General features: G+C 39.5%; 1 protein-coding gene and 1 long non-coding RNA gene across 4 annotated transcripts; both read left to right on the forward strand.

Moving 5' to 3' along the window:
* The first annotated feature begins 852 nt into the window (after positions 1 to 852).
* Positions 853 to 17,068, forward strand: LOC135249156 (ubiquitin-conjugating enzyme E2 Z-like). 3 transcript variants are annotated; one of them, XM_064324489.1, is made up of 8 exons: positions 855 to 1,662; positions 2,718 to 2,790; positions 3,489 to 3,676; positions 4,851 to 4,962; positions 8,990 to 9,100; positions 9,210 to 9,322; positions 10,352 to 10,442; positions 11,426 to 17,068. In XM_064324489.1, exons 1-8 carry the CDS (start codon positions 1,205 to 1,207, stop codon positions 11,600 to 11,602), a joined length of 1,323 nt encoding a protein of 440 aa, XP_064180559.1. In that variant the 5' UTR covers positions 855 to 1,204; the 3' UTR covers positions 11,603 to 17,068. The 3 variants fall into 3 exon arrangements, with proteins under 3 accessions (XP_064180561.1, XP_064180559.1, XP_064180560.1); XM_064324490.1 differs by lacking the exon at positions 8,990 to 9,100 and having other exon boundaries at positions 857 to 1,662; XM_064324491.1 differs by lacking the exons at positions 4,851 to 4,962; positions 8,990 to 9,100; positions 9,210 to 9,322; positions 10,352 to 10,442; positions 11,426 to 17,068 and adding an exon at positions 4,104 to 4,844 and having other exon boundaries at positions 853 to 1,662.
* LOC135249173 (uncharacterized) lies at positions 4,970 to 8,841 on the forward strand. Its single transcript, XR_010328606.1, has 2 exons — positions 4,970 to 7,844; positions 8,097 to 8,841. It is a non-coding gene; the product is annotated as an uncharacterized LOC135249173 (long non-coding RNA).
* Positions 17,069 to 17,143: the final 75 nt, after the last annotated feature.

Here is a 17,143-nt window from a genome sequence, read left to right on the forward strand (position 1 = left end):
ACGCCATAGAAGATAGAGAGCGCTGTTTTTTTTTTTTTTTTTTTGGTGCCATATCGCTTCTGAAATGGCTGAAGTCCCTCAGGACGCTGGCAGCTGTAACGTTTTTAAGACACATAAATGTACGAACGTATCAATAACTAATAACCAATTAACATTTTAAACATTTCACAGTGAGTTTTTCTTTTGGTAAAATGAGTAATAATGCCTTCAATGTGGTTAGATTTTTTATAATGACCCCACTCATTTTGGTGAAGCGTTAAGTGCAGGCACAAATGCTCGTTAGTACAGTCAAGTTCGCATGATTTCTAAAGTAAAAAATTAACATCTTTGAACTGTCAGTGCACGTTTGAAACGATTTAATTGCTCAATCTACTCCGATTTTGTATATTTCCTTGTTAAATGACCTGTTAAAGTGAGCCCAGATTCCAATTTTGTTTTCTTTTTGTGCATGAAACTCCCATTGTGATCACTGCAGGCAGAACGTTCGACCTCCCTATCTTTGCATATCTGGTTCTAACCTTTTTTTTTTTTTTTTACAGTCTGTGGTTCTAACACGGACAAGTTGCTAACGAAAACCAAACCACGAAACTGTAGTTAGCTAGCTACCTTTTATTTCTGCGATTTCACGTCGAATTTAGTTTCGTCAGCCACTGGATTGCTAGCAGAATACACGCCAGCTATTAAATTCGACCACAGACTGTATAAAAATAGAGTCCGTCCGACCCGTCACCGCTCCCTGATGTTCACTCCCGCCCACACCCCTGACTCCTAACACCCGACCCCGCCCCACCCCGCAGGCTGCAGCGGAGGACCTTCTCAAGTGAACTCAAATAAAATGTTAAAAGGTGCAGTTCAAAAGCAAACCACTAGGGAACAGCATTACTCTAAGACAAGAGGAGGAAGTGGCTGGGCAAAATGAAAACATCGTGAAAAGATGGAAGTGCCGTTTATATTTGTGACTGACCGACAGAGTTCCGAGATTTTTTATAGCAAACATGCCCACGACTATTTTGTAAGAAAATTGTGCTCTTCTTGAATTTGTTGTTGGAAGAGAGTAGCGCCGTGTAAATGCTTTTTATCTCCTCTTCCTCGTTCACGGAGAGTCGTAGAAAACGAGCTCATTACTGAAAGAAGGAATCGTAGTGTCTTAACAGCTACTTATCTGCTTTGTGTTAACATAGAGATACATAAGTACGAGACCATAATGGCTGAGAACACAGGGGAAGAGTCGATTGGGGGGATGGGATTGACTGGTGGAGCGACTCAGAACAGCGGGACCAACTCGTTTCCGAGTTTAGGAAATTCTCTGCCGGGGGACTCGAGTGAAATTAACCCAGCCTCACCGTCTCCCGCAACGGCTGCAGAGACTGGCCTTGCCGTTATAGTCCCGGGTATTGCAGACCTGCCTGCTTCGCCGGTGGGAAGTGGTTTTGGCACAGCGATAGGTGTTCTTGGAACGGCAGTGGGCACAGCAATTCTAGCACCGTCTTCCGCTGCCCCTGCTGTTCTTCCTCCCAGCATTGGCTTGGCTGTCACCGGCAACCAAAACCTGGCTGGGGCGGGTCTTCTCACCCAGATACACTCGACTTTCTGGGATCCAACGCTCAGCACAGACTGGGACAACGAAAAGCCCTCCCAACAATGCATTCTCCGGATTAAAAGGTAAATTAGGTTACTAGCTAGTCTAACGTTAGCTTTCTCCACTGTCTCGCTGGAGTAACTAGTGAGCGAGCTTGAAAGGCATGGACAGTGATCAGTTCTGCATGATCGTCTTTATTTACGATTCGTCAGTAGCCTAGCCTAGTCATATCTGCATTAAGTTACATTTTGCGCATATTCTAGTTAAACAGTGCAAACGAAACAGTGTTTATTCAGATGCGATCGCTGTTGGGTAACCTGAACCTAATGCAGCATGCTTATATAACTATTGTAATGAAAGATTGTCATATTTTTATTAAGGTGTCTCGCCACTTAACTACCATATAACTATATTTAACGATAGAAGTGAAATGACACAAGTAATAGCAGGCAGTAAACCCAAATGAAATGTAACGACTGAATGGTAGACCGTAGTCGTGAGAGTTTTTTTTTTAATTTTTTTTTTTTACAGTCTCTGGTTTAAACCCATGGCACTAAATCCTTATCTTGCACATATTCATTTGGCAGGCAGAAATCGAAAATGTATGAGAAAATGTGACTTTTGCCATCAACAGAAAAAACTTAGTTTGGACATAGCACGTATTTGGCTTGCAAACACATACAGACGTTTTTGCGGAATGCATTACAGCCTGTTAGTGTTATGCTGTTTTTTTATACACTCCTGATACGATTTTGACTGTGATGATAGTTTTACATTTTATTCTGACTTGGCCAGATGGTTGTGGGAGTCGAGGGCAATGTGAGATGTGACTCTCAATATTTCTCTTGGCAATGGTGGGTTTTGCTAGATTTAAAAGTGTGGGAGTTGAGTGTGTTTTCATCTCTTGTGGTCCTATGGTAGGGCCTTCACCAGGAAATCAGTCTGTCTAGCAGTCTGCATTAGATTTCTTTGTACACACAGATACAAAGCCAGGCACAGAAAACCAGAACCAAAAAAAAAAAAAAAGTTTTGTTACATGGGTAGTAAACCTTAGCCAAGTGTGTTGTGATAATATAGTTAGTTGGCTGAATGTTATCCTTGACCCTGTCCCATCATACCTATCTGTATTTGTGTATAGGGATATTATGTCCATCTACAAAGAACCTCCACCAGGCATGTTTGTGGTGCCTGACCCTCACGACATGACAAAGGTAAGGGCTATATTAATTATGTTCTAGCATATTACTGTCATGTGAGCTAAAAGGAAAACAGTGTTAGACAAGCCTATCTAAAGATTAGCTTTAGGGAAAGCTTTTATTGAAAAGCATATTTCAAGTCAGTTATTCCTTATGGAGGCAGGTAAAAAATTGTGTCAGTGATTCAACATATTTTATAAGTATATGGGTTATTATACTATGGTGGCTGTTATATTTGTTGAGAAACATCTTTCCATCCTAAATTGCAGGCTAGTTGACAGTCTGTGTAAACAGTGTTGTCTTTATTAGTCTACTTTAAATAAATGTTATTTTGAAAAAGGCACATAATGCCATAAATAAAATAATGTACATACAAACTGAAATTACACAAAAATGCAAGTTCTAAATAATGAGTTCAGTTTTATATTTGTGTTTAAATATTGATTGAGACAAGTATTCACATCAGTCAATTAAAATTGTTGGTGAATTGTAATACTTTTACATCTTAGGGAAAACCAGCAAATGAAAACTTTACCTATGAAGGTTTATATGTGAATATGTACAGGGCAGGCTGTGGATGAACTTCAGTGCACAGTTATGGCTCTCTTTCTAATGACTTATAATGAGCGCACTGAAATACTGTCCCACCAAAAAGTGAAGTTTATTGTTGAATGGCAGTTTTATAGGAATACTTAAGTCAGTTTGTGTTTCAGATCTATGCCCTGATCACTGGACCATTTGACACGCCCTACGAAGGGGGTTTTTTCCTCTTCCTGTTCCGTTGTCCCCCTGACTATCCAATCCACCCACCTCGTGTGAAACTGATCACTACAGGCAACAACACTGTGCGCTTCAATCCCAATTTTTACCGTAATGGCAAAGTTTGCCTCAGCATCCTTGGGTAAATGTCACCACCTTCTGTCCGTGAGAAACTATGTATTCTTGAACACATATATTTCTCTTTTGAAGTCAGTATTTATTTCGTTTTCTTTAAATATTGTATGAATAAGAATTGTCATTTCATGTTGCACTCATAATTGGATTCTAGATGTGTTTCTGATTAGGATTGCATCTTTTTTGGTCTTGCAGTGGTCACAGCATGAAAAACTGTCCTTCATGATGCCTTCTTTATTTTTTTAGACAAATTTTTATTTAAAATTTTTATCCAGATTTTATTTTTCTCAAATCATGCAACGCCCAATTATATTTGTAGGGTTGTCTCCTTGCTGCCACGTCAGTACTTTCAAATCAATGAAGGACAAGTGTGGTCTCTTCTTAAGCACATGCTGCCCACTGCCATACCTTTTTTTTTTTTTTTTTTTTACTAGTAAGCACAGTCATGGCATCTTCATATGCTGCTGGTGCAGACAGACAGCAGATGAGATGAGGAGATATCCACCGACTGAAATACCCCCTCCATGGGTAGTTCTTTGGCCACTTTGGCCCCACCTTGTGGAGCTGTCAGATGGCACCTGCTCAGGATGGATTCATTACCAGACCTCCTGCCCCCCACACATAGCAGCCCAGAATCTTAACAGTATTAATCTCCCAACATTCCCCTGTCTTTGTAGCTTATTTAAGGGGCTTAATTAATTTTAATATTATATAGGTTCTTCTTAATTGTTGGGTAAAAAAATATAACATTTTTTTAAATAAGTATTTTTGTAACATTCCATTAAGTGTCAAATACAGGGCTCCTCTTCCCTGGTCCTGGAGATCCACAGGATCCAATGGGTTTTTTTCCCACCTTAAAATCTGCAGCCAGGTTAGACTCATGTAAGGTGAGTCAACAGTGTGATAATCAAATGCTTTACTTGGTGAAGTACATACTGAGTGACAGCAAGAAACCTAGTGGCTGTCCAGGATCAGGGTTGAGGATTCCGGATCTAATATCTTGTCACTGTTACTAGATGACTTAATCCTATGTTTATTGTGGTATGTATGAATGGAGCTTGTACTGAAGCCCCTGTGAGCTTTTGAGTGGGTCGGGTATGGTAACTTTTAATTCTGACTTATTACTGTTGAGCAGTGTGACTGCTCAGTATATGAGTTTTCTGTTTTGTGTGACTCTTCAGGACCTGGACGGGGCCTGCATGGAGCCCAGCCCAGAGTATCTCCTCAGTCCTGATCTCCATCCAGTCTTTGATGACTGAGAACCCCTATCACAATGAACCGGGCTTTGAACAGGTACACAAACTGTTCAAAACACATAAATCTCTGAAAATGCATATTTCAGTGTGTTGGGTATTTTGGCCATGACTCTAAGTAAATGCCAGGCTCAAGTGATCAATAACAAAGTACCAGTGCTCATGCTCATGTATTGCAGGAAAACAGCTAACATACTTGCATGCCATTTAAAGTAAGAGACATCATGGGATATTTGCAGCAGTTTTTGCAAATAAATGTCACTTCTTGAAATTAATTATTTTGTACAGTAAACAAGGTACCTGAAGTAGTGCAAAGCAATTAATTGAATTTTTGATTATTTTTTTATTTTAAAATTACTAATTGACTGACATTGGTTCAAATAACTGAATTATACTACGTTCAATTTTGATCTTGACACTGTTAACGTGTTTCTAGCAGGAAATCAAATGGAGCACGAAAAGCCGCAATTTTTACACATTTTTATCGCTGAAAATATGGTAATTTAACTGCATTGACCGCTACAACTTCTGAGTGGGGAAAGTCATTGCATCAGCGCATCCAAACTCGCAAGTTGTGAGTGACACATAGTGTATTGTATAGGTACAGTGAGCTCCATAATGTTTGGGACAAAGAAGAATTATGTCTTGATTTGGCTCGGTACTCCACAATTTTAGATTTGTAATCAAACAATGGTTGCACAGGTATTTCTGATTAGTCAGGTGTCCTCAATTGCTTCTTTAGTGCCGGTATAAGAGACCTTTCAGTATCTTTTCTTGATTCTAGGCTTTTGATTTCCTTTGGAGTCTGTTATTTGCCTTTGTCAACATGAGGACCAGAGTTGTGCCAATGAAAGTCAAGGAAGCCAATATGAGGCTGAGAAATAATAAAAAAACAGTCAGAGACATGAAAACAAACCCCCAAACACCTGTGTGACAGATCAGAAACACTCTTCAGGAGGCAGTGACTATTGTTTGCAGAAGACTGCACGATCCATACTACAGTGTACACTGCAAGATGCAAAGCATTAGTTAGCCTCAAAAACAGGACGGCCAGGATACAGTTTGCTAAGAAGTATCTAAAAGAGCACAGTTCTGGAAAAAGGTCTTGTGGACAGATGAGACCAGGATTCATTATCAAAGTGATGGCAAGAGAAAAGTGTGGAGGCCAAAAGTACCTGCTCTTGATCCAAAGAACCCTCTCATCTGTGAAACGTGGTGGGGGTGTTATGGATTTGGAATGTATGGCTGCCGCAGGTACTGGCTCCCTTGTCTTCATTGATGATATAACTGCTGATAGCAGCAGCAGAATAAATTCTGAAGAGTAAAGAAGCATCTTATCTGTTCAAGTTCAACCAAATATCTCTAAACTCATTGGACGGCACTTCCTAAAGCAAGACAGACATACTTCTGAATCAACAAAGGAGTTTTTCAAGCCAAAAACTGGAAAATTCTTGACTGGCTAAGCCAATCTGAATCCAATTGAACATATGTTTCGTATGCTCTACTGGAAACTTAAGGCACTGAGCCCCTAAAACAAGCAGGAGCTGAAGTTGGCTACAGTACAGGCCTGTCAGAACATCACCAGAGAAGATGCTCGGCACCTGGTGATGTCTATCGGTCACTAGTCTCTCTTTGACAGACTTTCTCATAAATGTGAAATTCTTGTTGACAGACGATTTCAAGACGTGAATTACCTAACTGAAAGCATAGGTGAGAACTTCCTTGTCGAAAGTGGTGGAAGCTGAATAGGCTTGACCAATCACAGCTTCGCGGAGCACTGGTAAACGGAAGCCATGGAAAACACCACAAGGGTACTGACGGCTTAGTCTCTCAGACTGTAATAAATTTCTCATCCCAATCAAACTTTTTCAAAAAACATTGCTTTGTAGGACTTTTCCTCCATTTAGCCGATGAGACAGATGTCTCAGGTTATGCGAAGACAATTGAAACTCTTCTGTTCTCAATGTCTTTGTTGGTGTTTCAGTTTTGTCCTGCATATGTGCCAGCTATACCTTTACTCATCAGAACGCTAACCTGCTCCTCCATAATTGACAAAAGCGGGCTAACAACCAGCACAATGGCCTATTTTGGCCATTGACACTCGTGGAAGTTCTTAGCTAGTAGTGAGCAAACTGGGCTATGTTTGTTATGCCAAACCTTTACCATAACCTGTCTTACAGACAGGCATATACATCCCACCTTTCCAGTAAATATCTCAATATAAGGCTTTGCTGTGGTTTAAAACTTTAAATGCAGTGTAATCTGCTAATTTCAGAACTAATCCTTTTGAAAAGTTTGTCTGTAATCTCCATTGCATTCTCGTTCAAAGAGTTGCCGATCGGACTATAAACACAGTTGTTCTTTTGCTTCTTGGTTGGATATGGTATGCCTAAGTGAGCATACCATAGACTAAATTATAAATTTAATCCTGATTAGCCAATGGGTTTTGAGATTTGATGGGTCACAGGGTTCAAGCAGTCATTGCATGCAAAGGATATACAACAAAGTACTAAACAGGACTACTTTCAGTTTCATACATACATACATACACCTTCTATGTAATCCAGTAGATTCTGTAGTGTGAATGATATGTTTCTTGGTATAAATGTCTGTTTATAAATGTGACCTATGTGCTGCTTGGGAAATGTCCCCATGGGGATAATGAAGTATTGCATATATGAATGTGTGTATGTATGTATGTATAGTTAGTTGCAAATATACAAGAACTTGCACATTTTGTAAAATGAACTTGACAGTCAAGAACAAACATATCCTTTCTGGTGGAATATTCTTTAGGTATTTACCAGCAGTTTCATATATTAATTTACATGTCTTGCATGAGGCAATTTTTGTTATTTGACACTGTGATGTGACAAAGTTTGAATGAGCACATAGTCAAACGGTGAGATTAAAAAACACATGGCCAAGTTACTTTCAGGAACAATTTAGGAAACATTGGGTAGCATTGCTATGGAATACAGCTTGTTTATAATTCTGTGAGCTATTATAGCCAATATTGTTTTATGTAACATGTCGCAATTTTGATATCAATACTTTTAATGGCAGGCCTAGATTTGAATGAATGACAAAATGACGTTTGTCCCAAACGTTATGGAGCTCACTGTATGTTTTCTAACATTACCCAACACATTTAAAACTTGATAGTTTTAAAAGACACCAGTCTAGTGATTTCTTTGTAAAACTGGAGCATTTGCTGTGTGTACATTAGCTTAGTTAACATTAGTAGCTTGAGTTTTATCATCATTATTGCCAATTTGGTTATGCTAATGGAACTCGGCTCTGCCTTGTTCCCAAGGGGCCAAGACTGAACTTTGTTTTTGAAGCTCACTTCCAAGTCTTCTTGAGAGAATCTGCTCTCTTGTCTAACCACAGTTTGCTCCAGTCAAGGTCTTTTAGCCACCTGTTTCAGTATAAGTCAATGGTACCAGTGTAATCAAAACACAAAGTCAGTCATTTTTTCCCACAAGTACATGTAGCCGAAATTGGTGTTTCTTGTTTGTTTAATGTCATAAAGTTTTTGTGTCGATTGGACAGCATCCTTTGTGGACCAGTCAGGGACAATTTGCGTCACTGCCTAGTCACTGCACGTCACTTGGGGAGCTGAATCTCACGCACTTAGTGAATGGCCCAGACTTCATAACCATATGAGACTTCATAACTGTATTCCATAGGCTTTTCCCAAATGACACACTAATTTAACAAATCAGCACATAGGGTGACACGTGAAGAAAAAAAGACCAATTTTGACTACTTGTTCTTGTGGGAAAATTTTTTTTGACTATTTTGCCATATTGCTACCACTGACTAACAATGAAACAGGTGACTGACCTATACTGGAGCCAACTGCACTGGTGCTAGTGAGCAATGTCTCTCAACAAGACCAGGAACCGAGCTTCAAGGCAGTTATTGGCCAAGTTAGCATTCGGTCTGGTGGAACGGTCTTGTACAAGCACAAAAGACAAACTTGGCAGCTGAAAAGTTGGCCAGCTGAGACCAGCAGCAAGCTGAAAAGCTGTTGCTAGGTTTTTCTTTCTTTTGTTTTTTAGTGTGCCGACAACTCAAACTCACTCTCTCGGTGTGTACTCCCGGTCTCAGCCCTGAACTGTGGAGAGGAACACATTTATAAGCACCTGGGCAGATTGATTAACGCAACCCAGGTGCGTGTGCTCTCTCAACCAGTCGGCAGGGCAGAGACAAATCTGTCTGTTTGTGTGAGCTTGTTTGTGTTTGTTTCACCTTCTCTGCACTCACTGGTGTCTGTAACAGGAGAGACACCCAGGGGACAGTAAGAACTACAATGAGTGCATTCGCCATGAGACCATGAGGGTGGCTGTGTGTGACATGCTGGATGGCAAATGTCCCTCTCCTGAAGCTCTCTGGTAAGTCTTTTAAAAAATTAAAGTTCCATAAGCAGGGACTCTGCTATGTCATTCCTATTGTGATTTGTGGAAGTGGAGGACCAATGAGGAGAGCTTCCTGTTGCAGTCTTTGTGTTTGAAAGTGACTGTTCAAACCCTTCAAAATTAATATTGATGTGCTTGTGGACTTGTTTTATTTTACTTTATGAATTTGTGTTCTGTATTCTGCACATGCCAATACAAGACTTATTTAATTTGGGTATTCTGAAGAACTTGAGAACAGGACAAAAGCCCTCCAAAGCACTGTTCATGATTTGGAACTTGAAAATGGCTTGTCTGTTTGAAGGCTGATGTTATTCAGACCTGGTCTATTGCCAGTGGGTGTCGCTGGTAACATTACTAAAACTCTCTTATTTAAACTTAATCGAAATGATTGCTATTGTCATGTTGTAGTGTAGGGGTCCTCAGCCCAAGTCAGGAGAGCCACAAGTCTGCTTGGGTCTGAATTTGTTTCTGATTATAAGGTGAAAACAAAAATCTGCCAAACCTGTGACTTGCTCATGGCTAGGGACCACCCTTGCAGTAAGATTAAAATTAAGGATTGTTCTGGTACTTTAGGCTCATTAACAAAATGTAACTGTTGACACAGGCTTCTATTGCAAACGAAGACCTAAAACATAATTACTGGATAATTTGGCATGTGTGCTTTCTTGCTGAAAAAATAGTAAAAATGTGGAATATAATCAGATCCTTAGCCTTCAATATCATTATGCTTTAGAAAACTTCAAAATGCTAAACCAGGTAAGATCCAACTCTGGCAGCAGAAGGCTTTGGTGAATTGGCTACCTGTGATTTGTATAGCTTCTTCTGCCCCAGCATTCAATACAGGATCTGAGATCTTTAGACACAGTGTTGTAGTGAGGCAGACAACCACCTGGTAGCCACCACTTCAAATGAGCTACATCGCGGAGTTGCCCCTCCCAGCTCTCTCTTTATGACCATGTCCTGGATATCTTCTCACTGTTTGCTGTGTACATGTCTTTGTTGTAGGAGTGTAATGGAGAAGTCTTTCTTGGAGTACTATGACTTCTATGAGGGGGTCTGCAAGGAGCGCCTGCATCTTCAGGGACAGACAATGCAGGTAACACTGCCAACAGCACAAACTGGTCAGAAGCGATTATCATAATAACCACCACATAATAAGCAAATCCAACCTTGCCATCAGGTCTGAATCAAAAAGGTATTGAAAATGACGGCAGCCAAAATCAGTGGGCAGCTTTGGTACTATACAGAATCCCTATATACTATAAAGGATTGGTCCAAATTGATTGAATCTAAAGGAGTGGTTATTTGGTGTAACAAAGTAAAGGGCTATGTTTTTGCAGCATGTCCAGTTAAAGAATGTGGTCAGTACTGTTATTAATTAGTAAGTAATATACGTTTACATTTCTTTGTTTTGTCTGGTTATGGAAAACAATTAGCAAAATCTAAAAAAATAGGCTAACATTAGTTTTTAGTAAGGTTTGCATAATACAGGGACATAAATTTATTAGAATTTTATATAATTGATATTGAATCATAAGGTGTTACCTTAACAGTTCAGGTGGACTGCAGTGAAAAAGGTCTTACCTGCAGTTGGTCACTAATGCCTTACTTCAATTTTGACCTGCAGGAATACAGACTTCATTCAAGGGAAAATGGCTCTAGGGGCTGAGGTTTCTCTGATTCTGATTGGTTGTAGAGATGTTAAACCCTTATCATAATAGTCCCACAACATTATCAGAGACCACACTTTAAACACTGATTAAATTTCATGTCTGGTGAGTGTAAATCATTTGGTTCAGGAAGAAAACAGCCTTTTAGAGCAGCATTGTTTAATTTATTTCAGTAGAACAAAGACATCCTGGACTGTGGATCTTGTGGCACAATACCTTGGAATCCATAATCTAATGGTTTCAGGGCTCATTTCTGTCTGTTGTCAAATTTTCTGCAACATTTTATTCTCCTGTTCATCCAAGGAGATCTTTAAAAGCAGCACCATCGCAGGCATTGAGATCCAAACCTAACCCCCAGACCCAAATAACATGTGGCATTCATATACTCGTGTGGCCCCATTTTTGCCAGGACCCATTTGGTGAGAAGCGTGGCCATTTCGACTATCAGAACCTACTGTCACGGCTGCAGAGCATCCACCAGCGTGTGCGTGAGAAGTGTCAGCTGGAGGAGAATGATGCTGATACAGACTCTGATACCAGCTCCTCAGGCACGGACCCAGACAGCCAAGGCAGTTCCAAGCCATAGCCAGGAGCACCACACACATGCAAGTTCCTGCCCCTTCTTTATACTACTCCCTCTGCAGAGCACTGATGCTCTACAGACAGCTCTGTTCTACAGCTAGGGGGAATGTTCATTTTTCTTTGTTGTCAGGAGCGAGCTGCCTGATGAAACAAATGAGATTGGAGATGAGTGCGAGTGGACAGGTGGCGGTAAGTGAATAAAATGGAGTGTAGAAAAGTCCCTGCCACCATTTACAGAGAATCTCTGAAGCTTAAGACTTTGAAACAGACATGGCGTGGATGCTCACCTGCCTGTTTTTTTTTGTCATGTTTTTCATGAAATGCTTGTTTTTTGGAGTCAAACTACAGAATGTTGTATCCAGGGAGACGGTGTGAGCAAGGGCCCTAGTGAAGAAAGTGGGTAGCATTCACAGCCCCCCTTCTGTAAGATTAGCCCATGCAGGTCTGGATTCTCCTGTCTTTTTTGATGAAAGTGATGATGGTGCAGTGGTAAACATAAAAGTGTAATAGTTCCCAGATGTGCTATGTCATTATGGCTCCATTTTAAACCTAGCCATACAGCTGAGAGAGAAATAGTCAGAGAACCACTAGATGGGATTTGTTTGACTAGAAGGCTCTCTGTTCAAGTAGACTATAGTTTTTAAATGCTTCATTTTTGCATTAAGCAGATGCACAAACCACGTTTTTCTGCTGGGTATTGAGTTTCTTTTTGCTTTGTTTCTTGACACATACAAACTACTTTATTCTATCATTGAGTCAAATTTCATAATAAACTAATACAAATCAAACAAAATTATTCAAATACAAATATATTGAAGTGTAAATGTATTTAATAGATTAATCAGTGTTTGAAAGAATGGAGAATTCACTGACTCCTTGATTTGGTTGCTGACAATTGTATTACAGAAGGTTATTGAAACCAACCATGCCTTCTAGAAATTGACAGTGTGGGCTCCCCTAGAAGAAAATCTGCACCTGGAGGAAATTCATAACACCAGCCTGTACTATACATTAAAACACCCTCATTCCATGGCCATGTTTGTGATTTTGGGATTATATAAATATTCAAAATATGGTGACTGGATACAAATACCCATACTGATAAACCCTTGCGGAGTTCATATTTCAAATTCCAAATGCTGATGTTCGTTAAGCATTATGTTGATACAAATTAAATACGAAGCCAGAAAAGAAAACACTTTGCTACAAGTTGTAAATAGCAGCACAGTGCATCAGATATAGAGTTTTGTAAATCAGTTTTGTAAATTAGTGCTTGTTATTGATATTGTAGCCAACTATCCAAATTCAGACGTACCAATCACCATTCTAGATGTATTGAGATTGAGAGAATTATAATTGATCTTGCTATGCATTGTCTGTGTCATCCTATGGTGTGTAGTTGACTTGTCATTGGTCATCATTTTTGTAGGCCAGTACATATGGACAATGTTCAGAGTGTGTCTGTGACTAGGCCATTGTTTAGTGTACTCTAGTAAAGCACAGGGAGATCCCTCTTTCAAGGGGATTCTCCTCTTCATTGCATAACAGTGTGCTCAACTGAGTGACCAGATGTAGTTCCAGGCCAGGTGAACATATTGATGAAAGGCTTACCTTAAATCGTCTTCAGTCCATTGAAATAGATGAGGAATCACTCTTTTCTTCCTTGTGTTTTTCTGAGGGTGTTCTTCCACATTTTGATTGAATTCTGTTCCATAGTCTGGTGTTTTTGTATTAAGTATTTGTGCTTTCACCAAACTGGACTTGAACTGACATGAAGAGCTTTGTACCTTAATGTTTTTGCCTGTTTGAGAGCTCAAGTTAGCGCATTCGGGTCAAGTCTTTGCATTTCTATTCTAATTCATCAACCTCCGTGCAACTTGTCCATCTGAGAATTTCAGTACCATGACCTGGCATGTCAGACATGTCATTTCAGAAAGAGACTAGATGGTGCCATTTCCCAAGGATCACCATGCAACTGGTTCAAGCTTATGATTAATACATCTAGAACATGAAGAAATCAAACGTAATGTTCAAAAGCCATTTGGCTCACATGTAGAACAACAGTTTTCAAAATCAAAAACTTTGTTCTGTTTGCATTCTTTCATTTTCAACATTGGATTCTTATCAGTTTAGGAACACAAGTGGGATTAAAAATTTTTTATAGGTAAATATTTCTGGAGATTTGCCAGTGTCTGAGGTAGGATGTGTTCCAGTGGTGCCTATAGGATTATTTCATGCAAACCAGAAAGTCAACTCACCTTTGATACTCCAAAGATCAGTAGCACCTTCTTTGGAAAAAAGGCAGAAAAAAACAGGTAGAAATAGAAGCAAATTCAGTAGTCTTGAAAATAGTTAAGCAATTTGTTCATTAGATTTTGATTGGATTTTAACTTGGCTTTTTTAATTGATCATCTATTCATCGTAGGTTAGTATTGTGGGGGAATTCAGTACATATGGTAACATGACAATCTAAACTGAAAGAGAAGCTCTGGATTCATTGCATGGTGATTCTTTGTAGCTCTGATATGTAAAAGCATGTTGCTGTTGTGCTATTGTGTATAATGCACTGTTATTTTTGTTTTTGTTTTGCATTGGGTTTTTATTTTTGAGCAAGGGAATTTAAATAATGGTCCAGGATTATAACTGACCAACACCTTGACTGTCTTGATCTCTATAAGCAAATGACTGCCTCAGAAGATTCCAATGACTAAATAATTTTGCATTTGAAATATAGTGCTGTAGTGATATGCACTTATTGTACATCTCTTTGGAAAAAAGTGCCTGACAAATATAATGTCATGTAATGGAATGGAATGAAGAGGCTCTGGGTAGAAGTTATGCAGGATGAGGCTTAGCCATTCTTAGCCATAAGCTCAAACATAAGTGATTCACTTGAGATAAGAAGAAAACCAGCAAATACAAAGGTACTACAGGCCCAGGACTGCTGTACGCACACGTTAACATTCTATGTTAATGTTTTTTTCCAAGGATCGTATGCTCCTAAGTTGAAAAATTATAATGCATCCCAATTAGTAGATGTGCTACAAAAAAATTCCAGTTAGCACACATCAGTTTTCAGGAATAAATGCTCCTAAAATAGCTGCACTGTAGTCCTGACACATTCTTCTCAGTGGTGGTCCTGAAGGGACACAGTATCCACTGGCTTTGGTCTCAGCCAGGCACTTAACCCCCACATTTAACTCTTCCTTTGTCTTGGCAGAACCATGTTCTTACCACTTGTTAGTTTTGTGGTTTAATGGATTGAGATAAATCTGCTGAACTACAACTCTCCAGGCCAGCTGAGTATTCTTGCTGAACATGAAAAAACTATTAATATCTCCCTCTGAACCTTTTTACAAAAAGACAGGCACAATATAAAGTATCTTCAAGGAGTCTGAATAGTTTTGCACAGTTTTACAGATAGGCACTACACTGAAAGCTTGAAGTTATTAAAATCAGTGGAGTAAAAACAGATCTGTACTCGCGGTTGAATGGCCATGATGGAGTCATTCCAGGATTTTACAGCGGTCTTACCGAAGATACATCCTGTCTCCCTCTTTTTTGGATTGGCTTTTCTATAGTCAAAATGGTACGGTAAAACTCAACCTACTTCTCACATTTCCATACTGCAGGGAGATAAGTTTTGGTTCTTCAACGTTATGCTCATCTGACCATTCTTGTGCCTTTTGTTATTTATCTTTGCATTTTGTATTTTTGTTTTTGACATTGCATAAATTTATCACTTGCGCAACACTCTGCCTTCATATCCAGCGAAAACAGTGTTGCATCATTTCCCGTGGCTAGATGGTGAAGTCTTTACAAAAGTGTGTGTTATTTTTCTGTGATCTGATGTTAATAAACTTCATTTGCAGGGTAACACATGTGCAAATACAAAAATGAATGGACATTTTACCAAGGGCTTGTACTTCTGCTGTATTGGGTAGATAGTGTGTTTAGGGTGTTTTTCCACAGCTCTACTCAATTGTATAGAACTTACATCATATTATTAGTTTCCTTGACAGTAAACCACCCATACCCTTTTTTCACCAAGGCATTTTGAGGGTGCCGGAGCCGGTGCCTAATCTCAAACCAGTTCTTCGTGTTTCGACAGCAAAAGAACTGGCTCTCGACCAGGAGAACTGGTTCCAAAGCGGCACCAACACTTGGATGGTCTAGAACCAAGAACGGTTTACGTCAGGGGCTGGGGGCGGGATTATCGTGACCAGCCAAGACCAACTAAACCTTTGTGACCGCCAGGTAGAGTGAGAGCACCTATTATCGACTACCTTAATTCGACAGACAGGAAAACGTAAACTCATTTGCAACTATATATGAAATAGGCGAAATATCAGTAACAACCTGTACCTAGTTATGTAGGAAAAAATATCCTTGTTAACCTCCAGTTGTTATTTTTTCAGTACTTTCACGAGGGTTTTTCCTGCGCGGGTAAATACGTCAGAGGTGGTCCAGTGCTAGCTTTTGGTTGCAACGGAGACGTGTATCGACCACCCCATATAAATGAATGGAACTTGACATAAATTTGCTAGCATACTGTTTAAGTGTCCTGTCTTGCATATTTGAGGTTAATATGAGAAAGGGTCATCGCTATCAGCACGCCTAGGAATCCGTACATATTCACTGTTGTAGCTCAAGTCGCAGGATGCAAAATAGCCGTTAGGAAAGCAGTTTGAAATTATGAAGAAACGTCTGCGCCATTGGATTTAATGGGTCGCGATGAGATAATTCATAGCGTGTTGCTTGTCTTAAAGTTGATATAGTAAATAAGGCTGTCATAATATAACTAAATGTATATGTATGAAGTTGGTTTTTTACATTTAGACAGTTTATCTGTATTTTTACAGAACATACATTTTAATAGGTTACAATGTTACTGGGAAAGCAGAGACGTACACAGTGACGTAATGATGTGGCTCTCTAGCCTGTGGAAAAGCAAACCGGTTCTTAGAAGGTTCGCAAGTTGAACCATCTGCGAACAGGTACTAGCACCAGAACCAGAACTAGGTTTGCATTGGTGTTAAGGGGGTACCAGTGAGACTGCCTCTCAGGCTCACAGTGATGTTACATCGGATGCTTCAATGTGGGACACTGTAAAAAGCGCCACACTAGGACCCTTTCTGCGTCTGAACCATCTGTACATATTGTGTTGATAGTGACAAATTCACATTAAACCATTTGTATTAAAATTGCATTAAATGTTTTTTTATGAATCAGTTTATCTAGTTTGATTTTAAGTGTGTTTCAAACTCCCAAACACTTGCCCTGCTCCAAATGGGAATTATGTCATCCCCAATTCATTTTGTGCAATTTCTCTTGAATAATGTGAGCTGTCTATAATGTGAGGGAAATGTAACGCTTTTCCATGGTAACTTCACAGCCCTGTGTCTTGTAAAATGCTTTATTTTTTGTAAAGGAGAATCTATAAATAAACTGTATATCTATATAGTGTAAATCTGTTTGGATATTCATTGAGATGCTACAATTAAACCAATTAGTACTGAATCTGGTATAAATGTCTGAGAATTAT

This window comes from Anguilla rostrata, chromosome 2 (genome assembly GCF_018555375.3).
Source record: "Anguilla rostrata isolate EN2019 chromosome 2, ASM1855537v3, whole genome shotgun sequence".
Classification (NCBI taxonomy): Eukaryota; Metazoa; Chordata; class Actinopteri; order Anguilliformes; family Anguillidae; genus Anguilla; species Anguilla rostrata.